The 11,787-nt window shown below is 38.2% G+C and overlaps 1 protein-coding gene across 2 annotated transcripts in view; it reads left to right on the plus strand.

Moving 5' to 3' along the window:
• The window catches only part of TMEM132E (transmembrane protein 132E), a 622,727-nt gene extending 611,918 nt beyond the window's left edge, over positions 1 to 10,809 (plus strand). For both annotated transcript variants that reach the window (XM_082247158.1, XM_082247159.1), the window contains 2 exons: positions 7,056 to 7,247; positions 8,054 to 10,809. In XM_082247158.1, the coding sequence (XP_082103284.1) occupies positions 7,056 to 7,247; positions 8,054 to 9,124 (1,263 nt within the window). In that variant the 3' untranslated portion in view covers positions 9,125 to 10,809. The remainder of the gene's footprint in view (positions 1 to 7,055; positions 7,248 to 8,053) is intronic.
• Positions 10,810 to 11,787: the final 978 nt, after the last annotated feature.

The raw sequence follows: 11,787 nt of genomic DNA on the forward strand, positions 1-11,787 counted from the left end.
AAGATGCACCAGCCTAGTGCATTATCTCACAAAATTCGTTTCCCCCTGAACTCTGGAGTGTACTGTGTCTAGGACTGTTACGCTATGGATGAGTAGATTGATGAGTGTTTTTTATTCACATGTTAGTGAGTACATTTTATGACCATTTCTTAACCACTTGCCGACTGCCTAACGCCGATCTACGTCGGCAGTCAGCCCCTCACAGGCAAAGTGACGTAGGGCTACGTCACTAGCTTGTGAGGGTCTAGGGAGCGAGCGCGCGCCCCCGGAGGCGCGCTCCCGCGTGGTCACGGACCCCCCCCGCGCGTGTGACCGGCGGACCCGATGTCCGCCGGTCACTCGGCGATCGGCGGGGGAGAGGGAGAATGTCAGGCAGCTTGTGTAAACAAGCCACCTGTCATTCTCCTTGCTGTTAGGATACTGATCACTCGGATCTAGTATGTAGATCCGTTGATCAGTGTCCATACAGCTCAAGCCCCAGCCAATCACAGTAGAAAGCACGCCCCTAGGGATACACACAGCCCCTCCCTCCCAAATAAAGTTAACCCCTTCACTACCAGTGTATTTTTACAGTAACAGTGCATATATATAGCACTGATTACTGTAGAAATGTCACTGGTAACCCCAAAAGTGTCAAAAATGTCAGTCAAGGGTCCGATCTGTCCGCCCCAATGTCGCAGTACCGCAAAAAAAATCGCAGATCGCCCCCATTACACGTTAAAAAAAAAACAACAAAAATGACAGAAATCTTTCCCTTTGTTAGTAAACGCGATAACTTTTGCGCAAACCAATCAAAATATGCTTTTTGCGATTTTTTTTACCAAACATAGGTAGCATAAAACAAATTGGCCGAAAAAGTAAAAAAATTTTGATTTTTAAATTTTTTTTGGGGGGGAATTTCATTCATATAAAAAATGTGAAAAATATTGCTATTTTTGCAAAATTGACGCTCTTTTTTTGTTTATAGCGCGTGATCAAAAAATCGCACAGGTGATCAAATACCACCAAAAGAAAGCTCTGTTTGTGGGAAAAAAGGACGCCAAATTCGTTTAGGTACAGCGTCGCACGACCGCGCAATTGTCCGTTAAAGTCACGCAGTGCCGAATCGCAAAATACCCCCTGGTCGGAATGGGATTAAAATCTTCCGGGGCTTAAGTGGTTAATAAAGTGATTTTGTGGGATAATGCACTAGGCTGGTGCACCCTTCTGTGTGTTTGTTTCTTAAAGTGACTTCAGGACACCCCATAGTCCTAGAGGGCAGCAAAGCCTGAAGTGTATTCCTGTGATGTGAATTAATCTCCGATACTTGTACCAAACTACCACATTAAGACGCAGGAGGCATTTTCTCTGATACACAGAGAGAAGAGAGGCAGGAGAGGTCACAGTGTTTTTATATTGGGGGGTGAGGGAGTGCTGGGAACTTGTTGACGTTCCATACTCCAGCTGCCTGACTGACAGTAGTGACGGCAGCTTCATTCCTGTCAGACAAAGCAGGGGGCTTGTTAACTGCTGAAGGGAGGTTTCTGCTCTCTATTTCCTTCAATAGCAGCCTATTGTGAGTGGAAGAGAGCAGAGGTAGGAGGGTACCCACTGAGAGCAGACCTCCTCTCAGTACAGGATCCAGCTGGTGAGTGAGGGAAGACTGCCCTTCTTCCTCTTTACCCTTGCCATTTGACATATATACAAGAGACAGAAAGAAGATAAAGCTTCTGTCATTCCTGGATGGGTGCTCTACTGAGAAGGACGTCTGTGAGATCTGTAGTACACATATTCACACTGATGCTGCTGCATTTCTTTCCTCTCCACTGTCAGCCCTATATACGGTATTAGTGTGGGACAGCATGTGGATGGCTATTAAACTCTATGATTCACAGTGGCTATAACCATTGGGACTATTTCAGAGCATGCCACAACCATTATATAAATTTTGGCATGGCATGCTGAGTACACTACTGTCAGCCCCATCTTCTGCTCTGCAGTGGGGCAGGGTGGCACAGTTTGAAATCTTCACCCTGGGCACTGGATGACCATTTCCTAGAACTGCCCACTACACACACCATTGCCATCTCCTCAAAGTGCACAAAGAAAGTAAAGTTTGCTACAACACACTTGTTTCTACTGGAAAATGCCAGCAAGTAGAACTGGCTGCAAACTTTCAATCCATCTGACTGTTTTTTTGTTGCTGTTGTCCCAAGAATGTTCATATTCTTATTAATAAGCCCATTCACTAAATAGGATCACAAACATCAGATAAGCATATTTTACGAAACGTCAACAAAAGATAGCTATAATGTAAACTGTGAAAATACTTAGCAATGTTTAGGAATCTTGCTACAAACCAGAATTTGCGTCTCTTTGATCTTTAACTAGGACTTTTTTTCTTTCATTTAACACTGATCTGTATAATCCCCTGAAGGTTATGACTAGTCTTTAAAGGCTGTTGTAACTGAATTGAAAATGTACTATACTTAAGGTTTGAAGGATGTGTTAACCCTTACTTATCTTTCAGCCTTGATGACATATTTGTCAAAAAAATAATTTTCATATTATCGAGTTCATCCTTCCATTGTCTCAGGTAGTAGATGCCAAATACTCCCGTTTCAATTTTTAAACATATACTAGCAAGTATCAAGAAATCCATTTAAAGTTTTTTTAAACATATATCAGCAAGCTGATAGTAAGGGTGACCCCAGCCTGGATGTTCTCTTTACTTCTGCCTTAAGTAGTTCAGTCACAAATCAGGGCAATAGCTGTGATTATATGTCCGCCTTTCCATGTTGCAGCAAGTGTTGTCTATACACCACCTGAAGTTTTTTTAGGCTACATAGGGAGACAAGAACATTCTCCAGAAGCTAATATTAGGTTGTGTTAATTGTGAAGTGATGCTTACAGTATGGTTACCTGCCCAATAACACATACCCAGCATTCACAGAAGAATAGGTGGTGACAAAACAGAGGTGGTGATAGAAGGTTTTGGGGTTTGTTGGGAATGGTAACAGAGGAAAAGAGAACTCCCTTGACACCGCACATAGAGCTGCCTCAGCAAATCAATGTAATTGCAAAGCCTTATAGGATATGTAGTCACATGTGGCTCATGGAGCTAGGTCAGAGATGTGCAATACCACATAGGACCCTCCCATTGCGCCCAACTATAGCAAGAAAAGTGAGCACAGTTGAGGATATCACAGGTTTCTGTGACATTTTCGATTCTCTGTATGTATGTCTTGTACATGTGGAAGAATTGACAATAAAGTATCTTTGACATTGTTTTTTCTTTGAATGTATGATTTTTACATGGCATAAAGTATACATGGGTAGAGGGAGGATCAGAAGCTTTATGATTGATATGGAGTTAGACTTTAAAAGAACCAGCCACCAATGTTATTCATTTTGCATTGGAGTTTCTGTAATGACTGTCTATCATGTTGCTTTAAACAGATATATAGTACCTCTAACATTGGGTAGTGTACACAATCACAAAACTATTTTTGCAGATATTAGCTTAATGATGAGTGTTTAAACATGTTTTGGGATCAGAGGGGTGAACAGGCTTTTGGGAGATAGTTCATTAAATTTAGAATCTGTTTTATTAAGCACCAAACATAAAAATGTCAGTCTTTGTCTTCAGATTCAGTCTACACAAGGCAGGTAAATCTTCATTTTAGCACAAAAAAGGCTTACATGAATCTTTCAGCATCCCAGCCACAGTCTACACAGTAAAGAAATTCTCAGTTACAGGCCAGCTCACCCAGCAGGTTACAGTCAGAGTATGGAGGCTGCAGCATCCAATTCTCCTCACTACAGACAGCAAAACAGCCATCATCTAGCTTCTCTCACCAGCTACATAATAAACAGGCCCTCTACAATTAACATTGACATAGATGTGGAAGGATGAACTAAGCTTATAGGCATGGCAGCAAAATGGCTGATTTGTCAAAAACAGCAACATCCACTTGTTTGAGAAAAAATACTCTATTAAAGAAAAAAATATAGGTTTCCGGAACATTTTGATCATTTCTGTGGCTGGAGTTTCATAAGCAAAGATATTGTGTAAACATTTTTCCATGTAACCATCATCCATATACTAGTCTGAGATGGCAAATCACCAGATTTTCTAAGAGGATACTGAAAGTCTCTTAAAATGCATATTTACAACTGTAGTTAAAAGCTTTGCAATGTTATATGATAATTAGGCTAGGATAAGGTAACGTGTGGTACTTTCTGTGAAGAGGAATGTCATAGAGACTGATAGTACATATTTAGACTATACTTAATTTATCATACAGCATGAAATTGTGGAACATAGAACTCAGTAATGTTAATGAGATCAGATCTGCATTTCCTGCGAGTTTCCTTGACAATTGGCAACTGTTTTTACATGAAGTCTATCAATTCAGATTCAAGCTTGTGTGTATCTGAATGGTTATGCTGAATGCCTGGGGACCCTCTATTTTACAGCATGGAAGTATCTCTTCTGTTTGAATTGGCAATTTCCATTGTTATTGGAATCCCTTTATTGAAAATAAATAGTCCTTTATTTAGGGTATTGGGTCTTTATATTATTTTACTGAATATCATTCAAATATCATTTTACAAACAAGTAACCACACTTTATTAAAGTTGACTTTATTAACACTGAATATCTTATTTATCTGAGCTAAAGATTTTGTAGTAGTATTGAAGAAGTACATTTTCCTTTTTCTTTTTCCATTTCTGAAAATGACAGCAGTTCTGATGTATGTGACTAGACTTTAATTCATGCTTAATGTTCAAAAGAATATATTAAAAAAGTGTCTTGGGTAGTTGAAGCAATAAAGGTTAATACCAGATTTTATCATGTTCTGAGATAGAGCCTAAACTTGTATAAGTTGCTAAATAATATAAATGTGAAATAAGACAGAGCATTTAAAGCTCATATATATGTCATATTTTATTTTATTTTATGTTCATGGTCTTCTAACAAATTTTATTCAGGATGGCTACTCTGAAGTTTGGTTGAGATTTCATATACATAATCAACTGGATTCCACAGTATTTTTACATTTTTTGAATGAAAACTTAAGATGCTTATAATTTAATGTTTTTCTTTTTACATATATTTGCAAATGGGTGAAAAACAATAATTATTCATGATCCCAGGAAGTTGCAGAAGTTAATGCGTTTAATGCAGAGCTTTTGAAATCAGTCTTCTGGAAAGTTAAATTAAATTGTGTGATACATTTTCCAAATGAAATTATTTATACGTTGCTTTACATAACAGACATTACCAGAAAGTAATTTTGTGCCCCTTGACAGTCCAGACAACCACTGCACAGCACACAAATGTAGTGGTGCCTTTCCAGTTGTTGAATCATTTAATAATTTACAAACACTTAAAACTTGATTTACTAAAAGTGTTAACTAAAGGCAAAACTTTTTTTTTTACATTTTAGACAGAGTGGAGAGGGATTAGCACACCTGCCAGGTTTTTTTTTCTGTTGTCTGTGTCTTTGTTAAAGAGATTCACTCTCTCTATTTGTCCTGTTTACCATTATCATAAAAGAAAATCCCCAAAATTTGGGTTGTCCTAGAAAAGTAAAAGAGGGAAAATCGTCCAAAGAGAACTCTAGTTCTGGTGACCTGGGGGTCCCCAAGGAATTCCTTTAATTTGCAGGGATTTCCTCTCACTTCCTGTTTGGCTTTGAAACAGGAAGTGAAGAGAAATCTCCACAATGGGACACAGATGGTGAAAACAAATCTGACAGGGGTCACAACCCTCTTTTGCTCTACCCAAAATTAAAAAAAAAGTTTTGTCTATTGTTCTATTATTAAGCCAAGCTGTCACTACCCAACGATAGTGAGCAGTGATTTCTTTGCTTCACCAACCAAATCAGGCTTTTGATTTTTCCATGCAGTGCTCTTTCAGATGGGTGGTCAGGGCTGTGCTCAGTGGTCCATCTCTGAGATGTAGCTTACCATAGGTAATCAATACTAAAATAATATTACTTAATCCTGAATCTTTAAAGCATAAGATTTGATTAAAACCATACTTACAGTGGTATAAATAAGGTTTGCATTTAAAATATTTTTTAAATATGAGAATAAATCCCAAATCATTCTTTTACTTTACCATGCTTATCAATTCATTCTTTTATTCATAGTCAAATATATTAACATTAACTACATTTTAACTATAAACTACCTTTAATATGCTCTTCTTTTTTCTTGAAAATTTAAATACATATCAAAGCTTGCTGCATTGATTACTTTTGAGCAAGACTTTTGAAACAGCACACAAGCTTGTTCAAATTTACATCCAACACTGAAACTTTTTGCAGATTCAAAGAAATGTGTGCCTCCAATAGCCAATAGGCAGCCCTGGAGAATACGAACGTTCACACTAAGGATCAAAGTTGGGTGCACTTACAGTATGTGCATTTCCTGAGATTTAGAAAATGTTCAAGTTAAGGTGCTGTAAGTTTTCTAGGCATACATCTCTGTAGGAAGAGTGAGGTGTAAATAATATAAATTAATGCTCCATCTAGTATATGGGAGAACCAGCAGGAGACTTCTGGTTACAGGTTAGGGAGATTGTAAACTCCCTACTATTAAAGTTATAGACATAGTTAAAAGAATAAAGACCCTGGTCTTCCACCCACCCTTATGCTTAGATAGACATTATTACCTTCAATACTGCCCTCTAACCCCCCCCCCCCCCCCATAATCCCATACCATGTCAAGCGAGAACTTCAATGATGGCTTAACGATCAGACACAAAATTCAAAACCTCGCCTACACGCATTCCACATTTACTATCAGAAAAGCTGGACACCCTTGCAGTTAATGTGATACTCTCAAATGCTACCCAACCCTTAAATACCAACAGTCACTTAACAACAGAAGAGTTGTCTGCTCTAATCTAGTGATATATATATATATATATATATATATATATATATATATATATATATATAGTATATGTGTGTGCTAAATGGTAAATGTTTATTTTACAATTATAGTATGTCCGTAGGTTAATAATGGCTGACTAAGTTTTCTTTCTTTTCTAAATTAAATAGGTAGTATCCCCTCTGATGGAGGCCGTTTTAGGTGAAACAACAATTACAGTGACAGAGGAGAAAGTCAGCATCATAGAACTTCAGGCGCAAGTGATATCTGGCCTCTCTCTCTCCCTGCATGCCAGCCCAGGAAATAGTCACACAATAATAGCCAAGACTACTGCCCAGCACATGCTCAAATTTCCAAAACAGGTAAGTGCTCCCTGAAAACTCCAGATAAGTTTGCATTGATGTCAACTATTTTTATTGAGCACTTTATAGTATCAGTATCTACAGTTTTGTATTTTTGCAAAACCCGTAAGATTGCAAAATAAATTATTTCAGGCAAAAGTACTGTCCTGTTTTAATTATGATGTAGTCCTATTGCATGATAATGAAATATCGAAATTTACCGCATTTTATTTTAGTGGATAATCTTCAATATCGGCCTGAAAAGTGTGTCCCTATAAAAATATACCCAAGCTACTGGGTCTGCCAACAGCTAAAGAGTTAAAGTAATGCGTAGAAGACACTGAGCATAGCTCAAAAGAAGAGACAAAACCAATAGCTTATTGCCTAAACCTAATCTGTTGGAAGTTGCAGTAGGTGTAGTCACTAATGCTCTACTTTAAATGCAAGGATAGATTTGACTACAAAACCATTATAAGGATGAGTGCACACTATTGGTCTATAGAGGTTTTCAATTCCTATTGGTTTTTGGTCCTCCCCTTGCTTTGTCTAAAGCCAGTATGTAGTTTGCGATTCCAGACTTAAAATCACATAAATATTTGGGAGGGTGGAACTACAATGTACTAACTGTCTCCTGTATTCATATGTCCATAATATTATTATTATTTTATGATTATATTATTATTTGTAATAAGATTGTTATCACAATTATTGAAACAATAGGAAAGATGTAAGTTAACTTTTTGCATATTTTTTAAACCATAACAAATTACATTACCAGGTTTAGCTCAATTACAGGTAGAACTAATTAAATTCTCTCTCTTTTGTAGGATGGTTTGGTGAACCTTTGGCTTACATTCAGTGATGGTACTTCAGCTCCATTGTCCCTCTATGATCCTAAGGATTATATATTGTCTTTAAGTAGCACTGATGAACAGGTGGTATCTGTGAGTCCAGATCGTACATTTCCTCTTGTTCTTGCTGGTGAGGAACAAGGAACAGGGGCTTTGCTGAAAGCAGAGATGATAATTAATGAGAGCTGCCAGAAGACTAAGCGAAAAAGTATATTGGCAACAGCGACAGCTGTGGTTCATGTTGTTTTTGGCTCTAGTGAACCAGGTGGAGAAGGTGATTCTGGAAAACTGATGACTGAGGTCCCACCACATTCTCCTGTACAAGAAAATAGAGACATCTCAAGAACGACATCTATGACAACGCTATCCACAACATCTGAAGAGCACAGCTCACATGTTCCCGGGGAATATCCCTTACCACTTCCTACAGTGTTTCCTCAACTCCCACGTGGATTGACAGACCTGGAGATTGGGATGTATGCTCTTCTAGGAGTATTCTGCCTTGCCATTCTGGTCTTTCTCATAAACTGCATTGTGTTTGTTCTTAAGTATAGACACAAAAGAGTTCCCCCAGAGGGGCAGGCCAATCCAGATCACTCTCACCACTGGGTATTCTTGGGAAATGGACAGCCCCTTAGGGCTCGAGGAGAATTGTCACCACAACCAGAAAGTCCTAGAAATCCCTTGGAAACAGGAACACTACCTCCTCATCATTCTTCTTGCTGTAGAGGAGAGGCAAGAGGAAGCAGCAGTAACAGCAGTTCTCAGGCTAGTGTGCAAAGCCAATCTCATGGACGTGGAGATGGCTCCTCTGGTGGGGGTGGTTCAAGTAGGGAAGCCAGCGAGGACCCATTAAGCTCATCTCCCACATCCAAGCGCAAACGTGTAAAGTTTACTACTTTTACTAGTTTGCCTAGTGAAGGTAGTGTTTATGATGCAGTGCCAGGTACAGAGGAATGTGATCTTGAATGGGTGTGTCGGGATATGGGACTGAGGGACCCACATGAACTCAGAAACTACATCAGGAGGGTCACAGAAATGGCATAGCCTTGGAACTTGCTTGGGATGTTATTATGGACAAGACAAAACAAACTTGCACCCATTAGGACTGTTGTTTTCTCTAGAACACAGGAAATGGGATAATGTCCCTTTTATGTCTCTACGTATTTAAACCCATACACTGCCACTCACCTCTTTTCCTTCCTTCAAATGATAGTCAGTCACTTAAGACATTTGTTATTCTGTCTTTCTCTTCTTCGCTTTTGCCCAAAACACATGCACATATAGCAAAGAAAGAAGAGCATGTTGTCTGCTTATGTCTCTGTAATCTGTGGGATGGAAAAAGAAGCATTTATTTGCCTCCAACTTTCCAAACAACTTCATATACTACACTATTTAAATATTAACCATCAATGTATATTGGGGTTCTGAAGTTCAAAATGAAGGGAAAAGCCAAATAACAAGTGTGGCTTCTTGTATTCTTAGTAAAGTACAATACAATATAAAAATCCTTACAGCAGGAGCTAAATAAAATCTTATGACAGCTCACTGCAACTGGCGAAAGTAAATTTTCTTTAAAAAGTTAACACAGAATTGGTATATTGCCATCAAATTGAGGAAGCTATAATGAGTACATTTGGAAAACTCTGATTACACTATGTTATGCCAAACTATGTAATATTAATACCAAAAGATTATTGTGGAGTTAGCAGTGCAAGTGTGCTTTCCTTTTATCTAACAGTAAAAAAAACAAACCTGCTGACAGCTAACAGTACAGCTTCATGAATGTGTTTACCAATCATGGAAATGCTTAAAATGCAACAGATTTATATAGCACCTCAATAGTAACAAGATTTTTCTCAGGGGTATAGAGCAACTAATGCAGTTTACAAATTGCTATTCCTGGTGATGTTGTGCTATGGCACAAGAAAGGAGACGTAGCCATCTTTGCAAGATTAGCGATCAAGGATTGTTACATGGAAATAAATTATTATGCTACTTGATGGTTCCATTAGTGACACATGCTTGCAGACCCAGCAATTTCTGTTTATTTGGCCAATTTGAAAGTTGCCACAACATTCCGTTTGTCATGCCACCACAGAAATGAATTATATTTGACTGTAGGAAAACTAAAATTTTCCTTCAAAACTTACTTAGAGATAGCTTATTCCATTCAAAAATGAATCCTTGATTCTATGAGTCAGTGTTTCATTCGCGTGATGTTCAGTCTGAAGAGTTCTTGTAGTAGGATTTCTTCAAACAAAACCTTAAACCTTGTATATGTATCTTTATTTTATTATATACAAACATGCATTTATTTCTTAATTTGAGTTTACCAGGATGTGATTTATATATATATTTTCAAAGTAATAAGATAATAATACTCTGCCGGAACCTTAACACTATAAAAATACTGCCTTTTTTAATTTGATTTATTTCTGTTTTTTTTTTTTTTTTGTTTTGTTTTTTGGACAATGCATTGAGTGTCATGGCAGAAGAACACTCAGCTCTGTTAATGGAAGCTAAAGACAACAACCAGTATGGAGGACAGTCGCTGCTAAATCAGCAGAGAAAATTCATAGGAGAACTTAATTCCCAGAAGAGATGAATGGGTGCATAACGGGTTCTCCTTATATAAGACAAGTATGTCTTGAATTTAACCACCATTTATGTCAAATTTTTTTCCTAAGTCAATATAAGGAAAAATAAAATTTGGCAGTGCACCAAAGTCATGTGTGTATTTTTATTTTTTAAATACTAATGGTGTTGATGTTGTTGTTATTATTAATATTACTTCTTTCAAAGTTCTACTTCAATTAAATGAAATAAATTTGCAGTCTTCTCATATCACAGTATACTAGCAATCAGCAGCTGAAGGAAGGCTCAAGGAAGAAGGAAGGATTTTAATGGGCTATGCCATATCTCATCAAAGTGGACCTAAATTCAAAATAAAGTCTTGCTATGTTACAACAAATACCTAGATAATTTAATTGTGCCCAAGTTATACCCCCAAATATATACATTTTGTTTTGAATTCCCCCTAAAAAAACAACATACTCCAGTGATTATTGCTAGTGCCAGGACAAGGTCATCTAGCATCCAGGCAAAGATACTGCACCCTCCCCCAGCTCATTATGTGCAAGGTCAACAGAAAGAAGGCACCCCCAGTAAACCACTGCGCCCAGAGCAGCCATCCCTGACACCCACCCCTTGCTCTAGCCCACTGCTTGTCCCAGCCCTGGTTACAGCCTCTTAGCTATATATCTGCAGTATAAGACTATCTAAGGTACTGCTGCTACTGATGGCTAGTCTCGTGGGATTTGGAGTGAGATTTGGTGATCTTCTGTGCTTCTCACTATTCTCCCTGCAGGAGAGGGAGCTGTACCAACTGCAGACCAGGATCTCCCTGCTTCTGCTTCATTCTTTCTGTGTACCTTTTGATTTCTGCACCTCTCCTGTTGCCGTAACTATTCCTGCATCAGTCGTTTGACTACTAGTCATCAGGGGGCAAGGTCTAACATTAGGAAGCAATGCCTTCTCTTCTATCAAGCAACACTCAGAAACACAGTGTTACTAAGCATGATAAATCAGTCAAAGGAAAATATTAGCTACAAGCAAGTGAACTGTCCTCTGCTTGCCTTTTTTTGAATACAGCTTCCACAGTTTAAGACCTCTATAGGTATCTTATAGGTATTATATACATTATACAG

This window comes from Pelophylax lessonae, assembly GCF_965119305.1.
Source record: "Pelophylax lessonae genome assembly, chromosome: 2".
Lineage (NCBI taxonomy): Eukaryota > Metazoa > Chordata > Amphibia > Anura > Ranidae > Pelophylax > Pelophylax lessonae.